Raw genomic sequence first — 20,710 nt, forward strand, 5'->3', positions numbered from 1 at the left:
CTCCTTGAGGACTTTCTTTGCCCAAATTAACATCATTCTTAACTGGTGACCCTAGTTTGACCCCACTCTCCCCAAGTGTTTTTCCAAAGATGGCTGGGGCCAACTGCAGCTCGGCAGCATGGAGACAACCAGAAAGTTCCTAGTGGCCAAAGGCAGTTCGCTCATGGGGTTTGGACATCCAAGTAATAAAGGCAGCTACAGTTGCTGAGCACCTACTAAGTCCCAATACTGTGCAGAGTGCTTTATCTACACTCACTCTAGTGGTGAGAGAGGTTCAGGGACTTGTCCGAGGTATCTTGGTGTTAGATCCCTCACTCCAGCCTCTTCCCCCATTCTAAGCAGTGGGAGAGCTCAGCAGCTATCAGCTTATCAGAACCTAGGTATAGGGGGCCTCCTGTGTTGACAAAGTCTGGGTCACATGCCCCCAGCAACACAAATGCAGGCCTCTAGCCTTGGAACTCCCTGGGAAGCTTGTTTTAAGGCAGCATTAATTCCATTTGCTTGAGGATATGCAGACCCTGAGGCCAGTTTGAGAGACTTTTCTAAGTTGAGAGATGATTGAGACATCCTGGGTAATGAATGAGAAGCTCTGCTGCACTCCTCCGGCCCTGGGCCCTGCTGGCTGGATGTCAGCTGACAAGCCAGAAACAGGCCCTGTGGCTCTGGCTGCTGCCCCTGGGACCATCTGCCTGGGGCCCCAGCAGGGGAACTGCCAGGAAAGACAGATCGCCTCCTCTGAGCACTCCCTGCCTGCAGAGATGCCTGTAGTGGCAGCAGTGGTTTGGGGTTTGGTCAAAAGGAGCCTCCAGGAGGTTTGTGATTCTTCCTCAAGTCACTCTTAATTTCATCCGGCTGAATCCCTGGGAAGGCTGGGGCAGTCACAAAGAAAAGTTTTAACAGAGTGGTTATGAATGTTCTGTCCCTCTCTGGCCAGCTGTGTTTTCGCCTAGCATGTCAGTTCTGGGAAAAAAGTACATACCACAAACTTCATTTTGTGTAAATGAGTTTATTGACGAAGACACAAGGTCACGCTTCCCCCAACCCCCACCCTCCCCCAAAACAGGACCCAACAAGAACAGAGGAATGAGAAGCATTCTTGTGGCAACACTTCCCCCGCCCCCCCCTTCCCATTTCTTTCCAAAGTCTCAAGCTTCACAACACAGACACACAGAGCAGGCTTGGGTGAGGACAGACACTCAGGGAATCTCTGACCAGCAAAAGAGTTCTGGGTGTTTGCTTCTCCTGCCCTTTGTATGATGCCAGCTGACGTTACAAAGACACACTCAGGCAGAGGAGGGGGGGATGCAGGGCAACCTCCACCCATTTCCCCAATTTGGCCAAGCTTGGAATGAGCCAAGAGAGAAGTTGTGGTGGAGGCAACAGTTTCTGCCTCTCAGGAGAGGTCCTTTTATGGGAAGTAGAATTCCTCTCTAACTTTGCTCAGGGGTGTGATGGGAGGCGGCCTCCCCAAGGAGTGAAGAGTTCACGGGCTGGCTCAGTCAGGTTAGCTGAGAATAGGAGCTGTTATCCATCACAGGTGGGGAGGCTGAGAGAAGCCTTGTTTTGGGGGTTGAGGGACATATTCTGGTAGGAAATTGTGTTGTCTGCTTGCCCTGACACACTCTTCCTTCTGGAATGATAGTTTGCTTTGAGATGAGAACACTGTATTTGCAGTGTGAATCTTCTTCACTACTTGTATCCACTGACTCCATGAATGAAGTCCCAAGAAGGGAATTTTACCAACCTGCTTTTCCCACCCCACATATCTGACCTACCCACCTTCCACGTACAATCCTATGCAGTTTCTTATTGCCATGTGCTTGAGGGGTAATGTACAAGGGACATATTTCCTCTCCCCTCCCCAAACATTCTTCTCTTGGAGATTCTCAAGGTTTATGAAACTGCTTTGGGGGACCCACTCCCCACAAGCTTTGCAACTGGTGTGAAGCAGGGTTATTTCAGACATGATAGATCTGTGGGATAGTTTTGCTCTTATTTTCCACGATTCCTCTTCTGAGTCCAGTGAGTTAGGTCTCAGTCCAACATGAGGCCTGTGAACCCTGAAGTGCCCCTGATTTAAGCAGGGGCATCTAAGAAGAGCAGTTTTGGTCATGGACCCTGAATACTGGAGGCCAGGCAATGCAACAGGTGCCCGTAGATCAGTTTAACATTGCTAAACAGGTTGGTATTTTGGGCACGAGGCATTCTTTGAAAAATCATATCCAATGTGTTAAGGGCGGGTGGGGGAAAAATTTCATATCCCCCAGTCTTTTCAGAGATGACAAGAACTGCCTGAACCTCTAGGATGATCTTAATATACCCTGCAGCCTAAGTATCATAAAGAAAGAGCAGATCAGAGAGCTGAAGGGATAAAGAGCATCTGCAACATCTCTAAGCTCACTTCATCTCTGCACCTATTCTGCTGGCCTCAAGAACTGGGGCTCCAGGGGCACATGGGAAACATCAGCTACTCCTTCATTCTGGCATCTGGATTTACCTTCAAGTAATTCAAAAGATACTCAGCTGCGACCTGATGCCAATAAACAGGGCGTCAAAATCAGTATGGAATACATGAAGAGCCAAAAAGTTGGCAGAGAAAGGCAGGAGAAGGCATTAGGGGAAAAATGACAAGAGACAGTCCTGTGGTGAAAACCACACGGATGGGGACCTAGGAGACTGTCTCGGCTCTGCTACTACACAGCTGACAGGTCTTGGCAGCAACCTTTTTGCCTTTTATCTTTCTACTTTGTAGAAAAAGAGGGCTGGATAAGTTATTACTCTGTTTCACCTCTGTTGAAAGTAGGATTTTAGATTTGAACTGAACCTGAGAAATACAGGAAGGGGGTGAGGGGACAGCATCTGGGTTCCTGTTCCCCATTTCTACTCAAATTCCTGAATCAGTGTGATTAGCAGGTTTGCACAGGGGAAAAGTAAGTAGTAAGGTGTAACTTCTCTCAGGCTTGGTGCTGACAGGCTCTATAGTTTTTGCACCCTGAAACATCATTCAAGAAGATCACCGTTCCCAATTGCAGAGCAATCAAATGAGATTATAATATGGAAAGGGGGAAGCATGAAGACTTGGCCAAGGAAAAGGGTTTTGGAGGGGGAAAAAAAAGCAAACTGAAAATCCAAATGACCAGGGATAAGGCTAGCACAGATAAGAGAACCCCTCAAAAGCTAGGGCAGGTAACTGCATCTCTGCCTCCAGGACTGTGTGGTTAATGACAGTCATTTCAGTGCTTTCTTCGGTTCCACTACTCCCTTGATTTCTCATATGTACAAAAGTATAAAACAATAAAGTGCAGTGTTTCAGTGACACTTTTCCTTGCTTTAATATTTGTTGTCTTTTTCTGCTTTTGAAATGAGCTCTCAATTACAGAATACCAAACTACACTCAAAAGAGGGTGTAGAAAAAGCCAGCCATTGGCGCAGCATGGAGAAGCCCACAAGTAAGGACAGACAGCAGCAGCAGGTGGCGAGAGGTGGGAGGTGACGAAAGCAGTGGTTACAAATGTTCACAGGAAGCTAAAACTATCCAACAGGTTGTGCCCTAATGTTAGCACGGGTTAGACTAGTTACTACCTTGCTGGGTGGCCTCAGTGTGTTTGGGTTCAGATTCTACACAGCAATACAATTTCTTCCAGTTAAGAGTTCTTGGCTTGCACTGATCACAGCATGATTGGAAGGTACTGGATCAGTCTTGTTAGTTTTTCAAAATGCTGTCGTAGACCTGATAGATGTACTGAGAGACTTCAGGAGCTCTACACTTCAGTGACAGCTGTTAGGAGAAAAAGGAGATGGAAGATTAGCACAGAGGTTGGCATTAAATCTAAAGGCATCCAAGCACTCAGTTCAAGAAAACTTTTCACACAGTGGGAGAGAAACTTTAATCACTGGAGTGGCCAAAGAGATTATGTTAATAAGTATTGTGGGTTTTGGAATTTTTTTTTTTTTTTTTTTTTTTTTGAGACGGAGTTTCGCTCTTGTTACCCAGGCTGGAGTGCAATGGCGCGACCTCGGCTCACTGCAACCTCCGCCTCCCGGGTTCAGGCAATTCTCCTGCCCCAGCCTCCTGAGTCGCTGGGATTACAGGCACGCGCCACCATGCCCAGCTAATTTTTTGTAGTTTTAGTAGAGACGGGGTTTCACCATGTTGAACAGGATGGTCTCGATCTCTTCACCTCGTGATCCACCCGCCTCGGCCTCCCACAGTGCTGGGATTACAGGCTTGAGCCACCGCGCCCGGCCTGGAATTTCAATTTAATCAATGTCAAGTTGTGCTGTGCTTCTACCTCCATTCCATGAGGATCTATGAGATTAGGAAATAATTCATACTAAAACCCTCAAAGCCTCTGACTGCAGAGGGAACAGCTGCTCTAATGCTTTGCTAAGAGTTATAGATTATTTTTAAATGAAAAAGGAAAGGCTAAAGCCCTTAACTTGTTGATGGTCATTGCAGCTGCCTGCCTCAGTTTCTCAGTCTGACAAGAGGATGGCTAAATATCAACTAAGCTCCAACTTCAGGAGGATGTACAATTGATAAAGTAAAATAAAACCCCATAAGCAAGGTCTAAGGTATTAGTCCTTCCTGTATTATAATGAGGAGAGTATATACCCCAAGAGGGAAGCCAAGAGCACGAAAAGACAGTTACTATAATCCAACCTCAATTCATGTCAACAGCTTAATCTTTTATTTCATTAATATTAAAAAGATCTTAATGGTGAATATTGAGAATTTCATTTTGTGAGTCAGTAAGGACAAAATTTAAACCCAGATTTAGACTCCTAATTGTATTAGATTAGGCAGAATTATCAATAATATAAGAATGCAAAACACACTCTAGAACCAGAAGATTTAATAGATACATACTTTATATTACTGACATCATTCCTCTTGTTAATTAGGGCAGGTCAACAAAAATTGTCTTGAATGATATAGCACCGTGAGATTTTAGACTATTTTACTTCTTTATTTTTTTATTAGAGACTAAGGACGATTTAACATAGTACAAAAGGTAAGACTATCTGTGGATAAAAGATCAAGAAGATTTTGGTCAACCCTGAATTTCCTAAAAAACTAACAACCTAAAAAGTTAAAGTAAAATTTAAAATGCAAAAAAAAAAAACCAAACAAAAAAATATCAGAAGGTATTCTATTGATTTACAGCTTTAATATTCAGTCACCAAGGTATTCCCAAAACTGCTGCTTGATGTTAGTCAGGAAGACAATTCTAATAAATGTAAACAAAACAAAACAACTAACTTAAGAATATGGCTGGTGTCTTCCTTCCTTCCTCCCTCCCTTCTTCCCTTTCTCTCGCTCTCTTTCTCTCTCTCTCTTTCATTTTTAGACAGAGCCTTGCTCTGTCGTCCAGGCTGGAGTGCAGTGGTGCAATCTTGGCTCACTGCAACCTCTGCTTCCCAGGTTCAAGCGATTCTTCTGCCTCAGCCTCACTATAGGCACCCACCACCACGCCAAGCTAATTTTTGTATTTTTAATAGAGTTTTAATATGGTGAAACTCTGAGGTTTCACCATATTGGCCAGGCTGCTCTCAAACTCCTAACCACCTTAGTGATTTGCCCACCTTGGCCTCCCAAAGTGCTGGGATTACAGGTGTGAGCTCACTCTAAAACTTGTATATATAGAAAACAGCTCCCTACTTTGGTCCACGTTGCATCTTTAGGCATTTCCCTGACTTTCAAACTCCCTATTGAAACAATTCTTTTTTTTTTTTTTAAGATGGAGTTTTGCTCTTGTTACCCAGGCTGGAGTGCAATGGCGCGATGTCGGCTCACTGCAACCTCCGCCTCCTGGGTTCAAGCAATTCTCATACCTCAGCCTCCCGAGTAGCTGGGACTACAGGCATGCGCCACCATGCCCAGCTAATTTTTGTATTTTTAGTAGAGACGGGGTTTCACCATGTTGACCAGGATGGTCTCGATCTCTTGACCTCGTGATCCACCCGCCTCGGCCTCCCAAAGTGCTGGGATTATAGGCGTGACCCACCACGCCCGGCTGAAACAATTCTTATTTATTTATTTATTTATTTTTGAGGCAGTTTCTTGATCTGTCACCCAGGCTGGAGTGCAGTGATCTTAGTTCACTGCAATCTCTACCTCCTGGATTCAAACAATTCTCCTGCCTCAGTCTCCTGAGTAGCAGGGATTACAGATGTGTGCCACCACATTCGGCTAATTTTTTTTTTGTATTTTTAGTAGAGACTGGGTTTTGCCATGTTGGCCAGGCTGGTCTCGAACTTCTGACCTCAGGTGATCCACCCGCCTCAGCCTCCCAAAGAGTGCTGGGATTACAGGCACGAGCCACCTGCCGTGCCCGGCCTGAAGCAATTCTTGTACTTCCTTCTCTACAGCCTTCTCTACTGCCAATGTTGTGGAAAATTCTAGTGGGAGAATATGTGGGTTCAGAAAAGGAAGAGAAGAGGAATCTAAAAAGAGAAACAACAGCTTAAGGGAGTTAACTCCCAGACTAACGAGAGGTAGTCCCCAAATACTCCCCCAAAATACTAGCTTGTATTTTTCCACATTTTTGTAACAATACTTGAAGTTCCTCCAGCTGGAGGTTCATTTTTATGTTTACTAGTAAGGAAATGTTGCCTTCCTCAACAACAGCTCAAACTGCCAAGGCTGGCATTGGTGGGGAGTCATGGACTGATCACACCTAGACCCTGGGCATTACGGCTGCTCTTTAAAGGATGGGGAAGAAACTTTCCCTGTCTCTGGGCTCTTAATATCCACACCTCCCCACCCCTACCTGCATCCCAGCCTTTAACAAAGTATCAAAAGTTTATTAAATATAGCTAGGACTCTGGGTCTCATTTTGTAAGGCTCCTAGGGGTTAAGAGGCTTTCCTTGGGCCTCAATCTTCCAACTCCTAATTGCTTATGTGACATGTCTAACATCAGCCACTCAGGAATCCAGTCCAAACTAGACACACCAAGGGCAAAAGAGTCACCTGTCCTGCTTAATTAAAGTTAAGGGTACACATCCACTTTTGGTATATGGTGTGGAACATACATTGCTTCATGGGGGACAAGTTATCTTTCAGGTGAGACTTACCTACTTACAGAGATATAACTTCACCCTTTTAGGATAAACATATCTTCTTAATGAAATACAATACAAACTGGGGTTTGGGGAGAAGTGCTTTATCAACCCCTCTTAGGAGACTGAGGGACCATCATCCTGTCACGCATTAGTGCTGGCTCAACCAGATTTCTTTCTTCCTTAATACTTAGCTCAGATCAGATTAATAGCATAATGGGAACTTAGGATGATGAAGGGATGGATCCGAATGACTTTAGAGTCTGGGGTGCTGCTTAGGGAGAATGAATTAGACCTATCGGACAAGTGTTATGATGGGAGATTTAGATGGTATTGTGGGCAGAGAGAAGCTAGTCACCAGATGGGATGAAAACTAGGAAAGAGGGCAGGGAAGTATAAGCAAATTCACCATTTAAAAATATAGGGGCTGGGGGCCAGGTGCAGTGGCTCATGCCTGCAATCCCAGCATTTTGGGAGGCCAAGATGGGAGGATCACTTGAGGCCAAGAGTTTGAGACCGCCTGTGCAACATGGTGAGACCCTGTCTCTATTAAAAAAAATGTATATATATAAATATATGGAAGGAAGAAATGTGGGTGTGGCTACCCAGGAGGACAGAATCTTTTTTTTTTTTTTTTGCATTTATTCCATGCCAAATTTATTTCCAGGCTATATGTTTTTGTTTTCCCCAATTTCTTCTAGGATATCTTTTTCTTCCATACAACCCTCTCTTCTGGTTTAAGAACAATTTACTCTTTTTCAGTAAGGATCATTTCAATGTGTGGCAGGGGAGTTTATGTATGGGTTAATCTGCCCTGAGCTCTGTAAGTATGGCAACATATCCTGGGGCTCTGTTCACCTGGACATGCTCAATGACCAGAGAATCTGCATCTAAACCCTTAGGGTCAGCATTACTCTGCCTTTTTAAACATGTATAGCACAAATTCAACACTTTTGGACCACCTGTCATCCTGTGCCCAGCCCTTCTGTTTGGCTTATCATACCTTACCAACTCCATTACAATAATACAGAATGGCACACATTGCTTCTATAAAGAGATATCTTTCAAGTACTTGGTGGCCATTTGGACATGCATACCTTTGATGGCCTGGGCACTTACATGAGTGTTCTTAAAGTGAACATGAAGATTTGAATCTCTTGCTTTGTATGATTTTGGGGGTTTTCTGGGTGAACTGAATACAGATCATCTCAGGCCGCTTACAGGAAGAGCTCACTCTATAATTTCTTTAAAAATATATATTTTAAAATAGAGATGGGGTGCCACTATATTGAGCAGGCTGGTCTTGAACTCCTATCCTCAAGTGATCCTTCCATCATGGCCTTCCAAAGTGTTGGCATTACAGGCATGAGCCACCATACCCAGTCACTGTAATTTCTCACAAATACATATGAATTTATAATTACCTCAAAACGTTTGTTTAAATAGGAGAAAAATGTTCTTCAAAAGGCGAATGGAGAAATTATGGTACATGCATACAGTGAACAATTACTTGGCCACAAAAAAGAACAAATTATGGATACATGTAACAACTTGGAAGAATGTTGTATTATGCATGCAAAAACAATCTTAAGAGGTTACGTGCTACATGAGTGTAATTTATACATTCTAAAAATGACACAATTCTAGTAATAGAGAACAGCTGCCAGGGATTAGGGCTGGGGTGAGAGTCTGAACATTAAGGCAGTTTTTTGTGGTGATAGAACAAGTCTATGTCTGGACACTGGCAGTGGTTATCAAACTGACTGCCCACCCCACTCCTAAAAGCACGTGATAAGAGTTCACAGTAATATACACTACACACCCCTCACCCCTAAAAGTGTAAAAATTAGTGAAATTAGAATAATGTCTACAGTTTAGTTAATTATATTGTACCAATATCTCGTTCTTAGTTTAAAAAATGTAGTATGGGTGTATATGATGTTGTTATTATTAATGGGGAAAACTGAGTAAAAGAGATGCAGAAACTCTACATTCCATTTAAAAAAATTGTTGAGTCTTTATTTCAAAATAAAACATTAAAAAAAATTTTAACAAACATTGCTTCTCGGCCTTTTGGCTAAGATCAAGTGTAAAGAAATTTTAACAAACTTTAAAATTTTTTTTTTTTTTTTTGAGATGGAGTTTCGCTCTTGTTACCCAGGCTGGAGTGCAATGGCGCGATCTCGGCTCACCACAACCTCCGCCTCCTGGGTTCAAGCAATTCTCCTGCCTCAGCCTCCCGAGTAGCTGGGACTACAGGTGTGCGCCACCATGCCCGGCTAATTTTTGTATTTTTAGTAGAGACGGGGTTTCACCATGTTGACCAGGATGGTCTCGATCTCTTGATCTCGTGATCCACCCGCCTCGGCCTCCCAAAGTGCTGGGATTACAAGCGTGAGCCACCGCGCCCGGCCAAACTTTAAAATCTTTTTAAAAAATTAAAAAAAATTTTTGTTAAAATTTTTAAATTTACTGATACTAATCAACAAAATGGTATAAGAAGGGTGTCAAGAAACACCTGAATTCTAAACAAAACTCACCTACCAGCAAATTACAAGACTTTGAACTAGTCACTAACCATTCTTAGCCTTGGTTTACTTATCTGCAACCTGGGAGTAATCACGTTATTTAACCTAACTGAGATGGAAGATTATACACAATAAAATAATGGACAGTAAGCAAAAAGGAAAAAAGAAAACCACACATCCATATACAAACTTATGGCAAATTTCTAGGGAGTAAATGGAGTTATTCTCCCCACAACCCCTTCTTTTCTTCCAATTGAGACAAGGTCTCACTAGGTTATCCAGGCTGGTCTTGAACTCACAGGCTCAAATGATCCTCCTGCCTCAGTCTTTCCAGTAGCTGGGATTACAGGCATGTACTACCTTGATTTTATAGCAAAACTTGTCCCTAGAGAAACAGCACAGAGGGGTTTTCCTTTCTTAGGAAACTCAAGATAAATGACAGTACGTTACTCTCCAAAAAAGATGAGACTGGTGGGGGGTGGAGGAGAGGAGCCTAAACTTTATGAGGGAAGCCTGAAGTTTCTCAGCTCACAAGTGCTTGAGTGAGAAAATCTAGTTTGCCAGGACTCAGGAGCGTGTGCATGCGCATACGCACACACATGCACGCTACTCTTACTTCAAGAAAGGGAACTAGTGGGAAAAACACCAAGAATATTCAGTTCTGGATGGTACTATTCCCTCGATATATGATAGTGAAAACAGACTTAGCTGTCAAAATTAAGGAATGGAATCACAGACTTTTCTCAGCTAAATCGCTAAAAGGCTCCTTTAAGCTACTGACTATTCAGCTTCCTCAGAATTAAATAGCCACCTACAAAAACCTCAACCATAACAGAGGAATACGATATTTCTCCCCACCTCAAGGATTTTTCCTTTGCTTTTCAAAATGCAGATGGCAAGCAGCATCCTTTCGGGAAATCACATTTTACAACAGCAAACATGCCTAGTGCTTGGGTATCAATCTTTGCTGTTTAACAAAGCAATTGTTTCCGCCTTACTATTGTCAGAATTTTTACTTTAGTTCACTGTGATACTTTAGTTTGGAAAACTTATAGGCTTCCAAAGGTGTATTACATTTTGCCTTACCTTTAATAACAAGCATTTCAGGTCATACGATGCTGCTGAAAAGTGTTAATGACTCTGATATACTTACGTCATAAACTCCAACAGCAAGAAAGTTCTTCCTGACATTAGCTATGTAAACAATCCTCTCCGCAGCTTGTTACAGTACCATATGCACAGATACGGTAGATAAGTATTAACTGATATTGAGGATGAAGCTGCCAAGTTTTGTGAGAAACTCTGTATACACCAAGGGGAGGGATGGATTTGAGGCACTGGCAAGAGGCACCATACCTGTTGGATGGGGCGGATACTACAGAGAGGAGGTCTTCCATTGAGGCAAATGGGATTTCTTTATTGACTGCTTATTTTGTATATCTTGGATTTGAAGACCTCCTCTAGGTCTTTCTAGGGTGCTCAGTAAAAATGAAAAGGCTCTCTCACCTCCCTCCTCTAATCCATCTCACCCATTCTGAGAAAGTCCTTACCGTATAATTGGGGTTTCCTGGCTGGATACGTAGCTCGGCCAAAATCCAAATGCCATTAGTGAGCTTCAGGGATTGGTACAGCATATCCTGCCCTTCCACATTCCTCTTGGCAATAGTATAAACATTGTTGTTTTGCAACTTGCTGGAAACAGTGTCTAGAAATACAGATTCAAAATCCAACACCTTCAGTTAAAATCTCAAACAAATGTACACTCTCTTCTCACATCCTTATGAGCTGCATGTGTTCAGTTCCCTGACAAGTACTGTCACATGGACACGTGTACAGTTCAGAAGCCATTCTCCTATACAACAGCAAAAAGTGAAGAATAAGTTCATGAATTGTTTGCTTATCAGATTCCAGAACTGAAAACAGAATAAGGTACACCTACAGATTAGTGTGAGTTACCTTTGGAGATTATGAAATTGGTGGGCCTAAGAAGTTGGTAAATCTCAAATTAGGTGCTAGACAGGTAAAAAAAGATTCTGAAGAGGACAAAGAAATGAGTGTGTGGGTATGTCACAGTGACTGTCATGTTAGTATTCATTTCTGGATGGTGGCTCCAGATCAATGGGGATACAAGACTGATGACAACACCCACAGTGCTACTTCCCAAGTCACTACTACTTCATTGTGAGCCACTCGGGCCTCAACTGCCAGGATCGGCAAGGGCCCAGAGCTGTAGAAGTCAACTGCAAAACAAATTTATTATTCTAGATATTTAAAATTTTGTTTGTTTTCAAAGCAGGAAACAATAATTTCTTAAGCCTTTAGGGAATACTATGCCTTGAAAATAATAATGAAACAAACTGTCTCAACCACAGACTTTCAGAATGACTGAAGCTGTGCAAAGGTGACTGCTGCTAGGTCCTAAAATTCCAGCTGTGGCTGCTGGTCAGGACAGAAGCTTTCATAGTCACCAACTCAGGGTAAGAATGGGTTGGTGTTTTGGCACTTCGAAATGACAACATTCTAGAATAAAAAGGTTATTTTTCTGTTTATGAGATGTTGTTGTATCAGGAAAAGAGAAACTTTTAAGAATAGAGATGACAAGTACTGCTTCTTTGTTGACTATTTATTATATTCATTTCTGAAGAGAGCATTCAAATTACTCATGCCTACCTCAAGAACCAAATTCTCCCCACATAAAAATCTGTCATATTCTATTGTGCTTTTTGAGAAAAGGTTGCCATGATGAATGGTCTTTCTACCCTTCTAAATGGTAAGGTCCCTGAGCAAAGGGATCTTGGAGTTTTTCAGCACTGTACTTCCCTCATTATCTGGGATACAACAGGTACCTGTCATCAATATCTGCTGAATAAGCTTCTGATAGGTGTTGGAGATGCCAATATTGACATAATACCATAAACATAGATGTGAACTACTTTTGTAGGTAGTTCTCACTCTGATGTCTTTCTCCCACGTTCAAACCACTGATAGCTCAGTAGAGAAGGCATTAATATTCCTTTCATAAGACATGTTTACCACACTTAGTTATTACTTAGCTTTTCTCCTTTTATTTCTAAGCTTTTCACTGACACAAGTAGAGTAGTTATACCTTAAGAAATGGCTGTTTGGGAGTCAAAAAATGTATCTCAGTGTACTTATATGCAATACTGTTGGAAGAAGGGGCCTCAATATGCCCTTTAATCACCTTGTGGGGGATGAGGCAGTTCTGGCTGCCACCCTGGTTCCCACAATGAAGTGCTCTCGCAGCTTTGACTAGGTTGCTAGGCAACATCAGCAGCTAGAGTTTGGCTAATGCTTTTTGACAGGATTGCCTTGAACACAGAGGGGCTTGCTTTAAGTTGTAAAAATCATTCTTAACTTTCAAGGCTCTTGCCCATTTCCCAGGAAACCAAAAACACACAAAGTAGGAGCCTTTGTTGAACAGCCACCTTGTTGCATAGGCACAAATACATTCCAGAGTATATATGTGGTAAGGCCCGGATTCCTATAGAAATAATCATGAAATAGTCTTATTTCACCACCTATGTAAGAGATGACAGGCTAAGAAACATTCTTTCTCTCTCTCTCTCTCTCTCTCTCACACACACACACACACACACACACACTTTTCTAGAATTAGAAAACATGGCAAACAGTCAGGAAGAATGAGCAAGCTGAATGGATGTAACTTTAATACATTTGGAAGCATTCTGGTCAGCAACCTCTGTTCCTAATGAATGACTGTACTGTGATTTTTATCAGAAGACTAAATAGAGAGAGGGTTTCATAACATTAGTATGTATGATTTGGTTTTTATACATTTTAGATATTAGGTTTGAGTCTGAAGATTGACAGATTGCAGAATGATCAGATTCTGCTAACTATGATTAAGAATGGCAAGTGGAGCCAGATATAAGAGGCTTCCCAGCCAGACTGGGATAGAATTCTTGACAAGACATATAGTTTTTACGTTTTTTTAAACACATTTTGACATTCTGGGAAACACGACGGAATCTTACAGTTGTGAGACTCTGAGAATGAGAATGTAATGTAATGTTTCAGTGTGTGCTGATGATATCATCTGAGGCATAAGACACTGAGATTTATCCCAAAGTATAGAATAAAAAAAGATGGTCAAATATAGTTACACTCCCTTCAAGATATGATTTCTTTACTTTCTTTTTCCTTCCTTGCTTTCTCTCTCTCTCTCTCTCTCTCTCTCTAACAGGATCTTTGTTGCCCAGACTGGAGTGCAGTGGCGTGATCAGGGCTCACTGCAGTCTCAACCTCCTAGGCTCACATTATCCTCCTGCCTGAGCCTCCCAAAGTGTGAGATTACACGTGTGAGCCAGTGAGCCCTGCCAAGATAAGATTTCTTAATGGTTCATTTGTATCCTTCCATAAATTTGGCGTTTTGGATCTGGGGTCTGAACTCTTTGAAGGTATGGATATGATCCTCCTTCCTTTACCTTTCTACTTTAGGTAAGGTCATACATCCTCTGACAGGAGTAAGGGTGAAGAAGGTACTCATATTAGAGAGTGGAATGGGGGAATTTACATCTGGGGCCGTCCTGTGGTATTATTAGCAAGCTCGAAACCACGATGACTGCTGAAAAGAACACTTTTTACCATTTAAGCAACCAAACTATAGTTAGGTGTTAGCTGGAAGAGAGTTTCCATTTTTGAAATATTCCAAAGGCTGGGGAAAGCCACAACAAAACAATGAAACAGAATTCACCTTTACCTAGCCCCCATGCTGGAACAGATATTTGTCTCTCATTACAGTACCTAACTAATGAAAATAGATATATTAAGTCTCTGAGCTTTTCTTAATATTATGAACATTAAATTAAAAAATGGGTTTGTTGCACTGTTTATCACAAAGATTCCTTTCCAGATATGGTTGGAGATGCAGCTACTTCTTGTGCACTTAAGATAGTAGTCCCAGATACGTATTAACCCCAAATGCAGCTGTAATGGTAAGACACAAAACAGATTCATACAGATCTCCCAGCATCCACAGAAATGATCAGTGCTAGAAAGGAGGGAGTCCTGTTAGCACCTTTCTGATCTAACATTTTCTAGTTAGATCAGAAAGGTGCTAACACAATTAAAGGTGCTTACACAGAAAGGTGCACTTACACAATTAGTGGCATCATAAGAATTGCCATCACATGCTTTCCTATTAAAAACTGATTATTAAGACTTGGGAAGAAGGTCTCTTTCTTTATTCTCTAGAAGGAGATGAAAGAGCAAAGTAAAGCTCAGTGCTAAGTTGGTAAGTCCTTTAAGCCTATGACTTCCTGTAGCCCTCAGAGTGTTAGTTCCATCTGTCAAATGTCTATGCTAGCACAGAAAAGCTATTTAAAGTGTTGGTGCTAATGTGATTAGGGCAGATCAGCTGGAAAGGATGGTATTTTTAGCTCTCAGCTAGACCCAGGCTGTTGAATCAGAAGGCACTAAAGCTAAAAACGTTCATGTTAATAGAGCCCCTGAGACTGGAAAGAAATGTAAAGGCCAGGGCACTCCAGACCTGGGGATGGACCCAAAGGAAGAGCTGGAAACGACTGGTTGCAGGAAGTAGCCTTGCAAGACTAGCAGTGATTTAATGTGGGAAAATGATGGCCTTGGACTTTGGGAGAAAATGAAATGGCTGTTTTCCCCTATGTTTCACGTGTGGCACAGCCACAGAGCAGTGTATCACTGCAATCTGATTTACTGGTATTTGGAGCACCTAAGGCATGCAGCGATTGGTGTGAGGCCATGACAGAATTGATCAAAACTGAATTTGCTGAGAAACGACATCAAAGGGCACAGCTCCACTAGAAGAAATGCCAGACACTTCCTATTTGACAAGATCACAAAAACATGGCAAGGTGCAATAAGGGTTCAAAACTCCAAAGCAGGGGGATTTTTTCATTCTGTTATTTTGACAGACCAAAGCTCTCAGTCACCCAAACTTCTTTTTTATTTTTTAAACAATCGTGTCCCTTTCATACTGAACACGTCTGAAACCAAACCTGCTTTCCAATCACTCTGGTCTATCTCTACCCTATCGGAGGGAGTTTTCCAGATCATCTTCAAGGAACACTGGTGGTCCACATGATGTTATAAGCATTTTGTAATTTTAAATCCCAAGTTCAAGTAAGTTCAGTCAACACTGAATTAAATAGGCTTCTTCAGTGTAGCTTCTCAGAACTTTTAGTCTGCTAACATGCAATGGCAATTTCTAGATGAAGCCTAGCGTATGCTGTATTTTTTAAACTTTCATTGATAACAGAACACTTTTTCTTAAGGGAAAAATGTTACCACTGGACCAACTCCCACAAAGGTGACTATAATCGGGCCTGGTCTCTTCCTAGCTGGGTACAGAGGCGATTCCTCTAACAGGATCCACCTGGGTTCTCGACACTAGCCACTGAGGATTCTTCACCTGACGGCTTCCTGAAGAACAGCTTATACTGTGGAAAGCTGTCCAACCTCCCGTAATCACCAAATGAGGTTCATGGAAACTTACTAGTGGGCCTCAAAGTGAAGGAGAAATGACACTGTCATATTCTTAGAATATGGCACAAAATGAAAAAAAATCAATTAACTATTATTGAATTAATCAAACCAATTGATTATTATGATGGAAATTACAGAAGACTCTGCTTCAAACACCTTTCCAAGAGCCCCAGAGATGTGAAACAATTATTATCAGAGGCAAACATCTGTCTGAAGTTTCTATATGCAAAGATGTCTGTCTGAATGTCTTATTCTGAGGGTTTCAGGAGGGCTTCAGTCTCCTGAATGTCTCAGAGAGGGCCTATAGGGGCATCACATTTAAAAGAGGTATCACAGGAAGAAGCTGATCACTATGATGTTGGATTTCAAAAGCCCTATAAGATTCATCTGAACACAGAAGATGAATATGACATAGAGCCATAAAAAACTAAAATTAGAAACAAAAAGCTGGAATGAGAAGGCATTAATTTGTTTTTTGCTTTCTGTACTGCTGTGTTGCCTCCTTCCCCCAGTGCTGTGCTCTAGCTGCAACGGGAGGATGGTAACGTGCTGGAAAACCCTTGGGAGAACCACCAATGTGTGCATGAGTAAATGAGGGGTAAATGAGGAAAGAGGAAGTGCTGACCAAGCACCAAAGCTCACTTTCGTTCAAATTCACAAAGCCTTGTACTAACCTCAAAAGAGAGAAAGAAAGAGCTCTAGAGAAAGAGAGAGAAAGAGAGAGAGAGAGCAACAGTGAAACAAAGGCAGGACTCAGAATAACTTAGGGCTCCTTTCATTCCTGAGGAATATTTCAGAGAAACAAAGCCCAAGGGACTAATAGCTGCTATTGTTCTTCTTCTTGGGATACCCCTTTTATGTTCCTTTACAGTAATAAAGTTAACTACAAAAGGTTCTGGAGCTTTTTAATGGTGATTAAAGAGGTTAGTAACATCACATGAAAGCTGGCACAGGGCAGTATAATAAAAGGTTACCAAGTAGGCTTTTTTTTCTTTTATAGAGATGGGATCTCACTATGTTGCCCAGGCTGGTCTTGAACTGGCCTCAAGAGATCCTTCCATCTCAGCCCCCCAAAGTGCTAGGATTACTGGTATGAGCCACCATGCCTGGCCCAACCAGGCTTTCATTAACTATGATACATTGTTTAATTATAAACACAGTGTTCTAAGTACAGAATCTCAGAAAGACAGCCACTCTTCCTCCAATACCAAAGATTGATACAAAAGAAGAAACGGCCAATTGATTTACTAGGGGAGTGAATATTCTCAAGTGCCACTTCAGTTTTTGATTATTAGGATGTTTAAGTAATAGAACTAACATATCTTTACGTAGGGAAGAATTGGGTAGATGGGCTGATTCTAGTTTGTTGCCTAAATCTGTTAGCTTGTAAGTACTCTAGTACCTATATCAAAACATACCATGTTTTTTTTTTTTTTTTTTTTTTTTTTTGATTTGTTTTTTTTTTTTTTTTTTTTTTTTGAGACGGAGTTTCGCTCTTGTTACCCAGGCTGGAGTGCAATGGCGCGATCTCGGCTCACCGCAACCTCCGCCTCCCGGGTTCAGGCAATTCTCCTGCCTCAGCCTCCTGAGTAGCTGGGATTACAGGCACGCGCCACCATGCCCAGCTAATTTTTTTGTATTTTTAGTAGAGACGGGGTTTCACCATGTTGACCAGGATGGTCTCGATCTCTTGACCTCGTGATCCACCCGCCTCGGCCTCCCAAAGTGCTGGGATTACAGGCTTGAGCCACCGCGCCCGGCCAACATACCATGTTTTTAAACAGGGGTTTGCAAAGTAATGCATCTACCATATATATCCACTAGAAACATAGTGGATACAGGGGAGGATAAAAGGGTAGGCAAAAGAAAGATTAAAATCTCAAATATCTAATTTGATTTACTAAGATGAAAATGAAATTTAGAGTACATTACTCACCAGCATTTAAGTGACATTCCTTAATCTGAAACTGAAGTTCATTTTCATTGGGAATATCCTTCCATGTTGCAAGAAAGACCTGGCGCTCTGTATGGGGAAGCAGAGGGGAAGGATGGATGTGCATAATCTGTCAGTATTCTGATTTCTGATGCCTAGCATCATTGTTCCTTTGTCATGCTGGTCCTTGCAAAATAGCTAACAGCAGGCTGGGATTGGAGGCAATTCTGAGGTCTGCAAAAGTGCTATGATCCAGTTCAATTAATCCCTCATCAACAACACTAAGATACATTGGAAAAGAGTCTACATCTAGGGTTTCATTTTGGCTCCCTTGTTTTCGTATTTTGGTGACTTATGACCTTTCTGAGCCTTAGTTTCTTCATCTATAATTACATCTGTCCTGCCTACCCAAAGAGCTATTCTGAGAATCAAATAAATTTAGTGCCATCATAGTTTAATATGCACCACTATAAGCCAGTTTTATTAGATTGTGGTTCATAAATAAGGGAAGAGAGAAATGTCAATAGACACATCAGGAGTACTGATGGTTTATTACAAATTACTGAATTCTTAGCTTGAGGCAGTATGAATTCAGTACACAGTAAAGTGCTAAATTTACATGTATTATCTCATTAAATCATTATAAAAATTATTTACACTGTAAATTTGGAAATGGAAATTCCAAAAAGTTTATTACCTTGACCAGTCACACAGCAAATAAACGGGACAGCTGAGATTCAAATCCATATTTACTAGGTCCCCAAACCTCTTACTATGTATCTTGGGTGACTGAATTATTCAAGTATCGGGCACTGCGATTTAGAGACCAATGGCAAAGCAAGAACAACTGTGACTTGGGAGAATAAATAATGAGCAATTATTAAGAACTTTAAAATATCCTTACGCCATTTTTTTAACCTCAAAATAACTTGTACTTCTGGGGCTATGCTCTGCCTGACAAGCAGAAGAAGGGCAAAGGTATATTCTGCAGGATAGGCAGGAACGTACTTACCCATTTTGCCATCTTCTACAAAAAGCACATTGAGTGGGATGAGGCAGCTGAAGTAGAAGACATCGATATTGTTTTTCACAGCCACCTGCCAGGAAAGCAACAAGGTAAAATGAGGACATTGTAGGGAGCCAGGTAGGAGGGAAAGAGCAACACTGTGTCTAGAAATATGCCTCCCTATTTCCTTCCTCTTTCGGTCAGTGCAGGTCTCCCCAAATCAAGACATGCTGGCACATATACTGCAAAGCACACCCTTGCTTACTCAACATTGTATAGAACTGCGACAACCTGCAACTCTACCTCTTTCCAAAAGGCCTGTCTTCAAGGCACAACTTGGATACCAGGAATAAGCTAGTCTGTTGTTTTTTGTCTCTATGATTAATAGTAGCTGCTATCACTTACTACGTTACCTACTAATGATATTATTTCTAACTCTCATTATAATGATCTCAAACAAAGTAGGTAACATTCTCCTCTATTTCACAGATAATGAATGAAACAGGTTTAGAAAGACTAACATCCACAGTCACGTAGCTAGTACACAGAAGAATTCGGATGCAAACAGAGGTTTGATGCTAAATCTTGATTTTTATTTCTCCGCACAATAACTAGTACCATGCTACCTCTTTATTTTTTAAGATATCAGTTTTAAAATTCTTTCTTTTATAAACCTTATTTCCCAGGTCTTATGGTTGGAAAAAGCTTGTTGGAGCTAACATTGGTAAACCTGATGACTATAAGAACAAAAAATCTTTAAGCAAGCAAATAAATGAATTTTCTTCTCACAATACAAACTTCTTGACTATGATTCTACCATAGATTGCTTAATTCGGAACATGCTGTTTTTTAAAAAGCTACAGTAAGTACTTTTATTCACGGCAACACTGATTAGTATATACTTTCAGGAACAGGCAAATTGCACAGCAGCAGATTATAAGGCCCATATACTGTAAGAAGAGACAGCAGGAGGCGGCTTGGCTTGCTCTAAGTCACCACCTCCCACTGGTTTCCGTCACTAATGACTTTCCTATCTATGCTGTTAGCACTGTACGAGAACATTTATCTGAGCAAGTTCTATAATCAGTAACCATACCTGTTTCTATCTCATTTTGCTCTAAAAACAAAGTTAAAAAGTGCTTGTCTAGTACACTATTCTCACTTTCTGCCGTTTATGGCAAATGTCTACATTTCAATAGCATACTGATCTCTTAAAACTGTGGCTATGAGATCCAAATATCCTCTTTCTAAAGTACTTCCAGTCCTTCTACATTTAATATCAACTTATCTTCCCTACTTTAAATGGTGCCTGTATTCCCTTTTCCATAATTATGTTCTCTCTCCCAGAAGAGTCCATGAAGTTATTTTCCTTGCTTTTAACCTGTTAACTAACAGGCTTAGGAGTTTGTGACCTATATATATATAACATGGCCTGATGCCCAAAATGCTGAGATAGGATTCTCAAAAAGCTTAAATCTGGTTAATTTAAGCAGAGTAACTAATCTCAGGAAAGAGACTGAAGACATTCTTTAGGATGTACTAGAGTATGGCTGGGTGTGGTGGCTCAGGCCTATAATCCCAGTACTTTGGGAGGCCAAGGCGGACAGATCACCTGAGGTCAGGAATTTGAGACCAGTCTGGCCAATAGGGCAAAACTCTGTCAATACTAAAAATAC

The 20,710-nt window shown here is 41.5% G+C and overlaps 1 protein-coding gene and 1 pseudogene across 3 annotated transcripts in view; one reads left to right on the plus strand and one right to left on the minus strand.

Annotated features, from left to right (window-relative positions):
- Nucleotides 1-990: 990 nt before the first annotated feature.
- AP2B1 (adaptor related protein complex 2 subunit beta 1) overlaps nt 991-20,710 on the minus strand; it is a 141,280-nt gene continuing 121,560 nt past the window's right edge. For 2 of the 3 annotated variants that reach the window (XM_017534210.2, XM_017534209.2), the window contains 4 exons: nt 19,041-19,125; nt 18,032-18,118; nt 11,142-11,296; nt 991-3,778 (listed from right to left, as the gene is read on the minus strand). In XM_017534210.2, coding sequence (XP_017389699.1) covers nt 3,704-3,778; nt 11,142-11,296; nt 18,032-18,118; nt 19,041-19,125 — 402 coding nt within the window. In that variant the 3' untranslated portion in view covers nt 991-3,703. The remainder of the gene's footprint in view (nt 3,779-11,141; nt 11,297-18,031; nt 18,119-19,040; nt 19,126-20,710) is intronic. The other variant, XM_037740524.1, reaches the window with a different exon arrangement.
- On the plus strand, nt 9,121-9,260 carry LOC119472102 (annotated as a pseudogene).

The sequence above is a fragment of the Cebus imitator genome, unplaced genomic scaffold (assembly GCF_001604975.1).
Source record: "Cebus imitator isolate Cc_AM_T3 unplaced genomic scaffold, Cebus_imitator-1.0 Scaffold85, whole genome shotgun sequence".
Lineage (NCBI taxonomy): Eukaryota > Metazoa > Chordata > Mammalia > Primates > Cebidae > Cebus > Cebus imitator.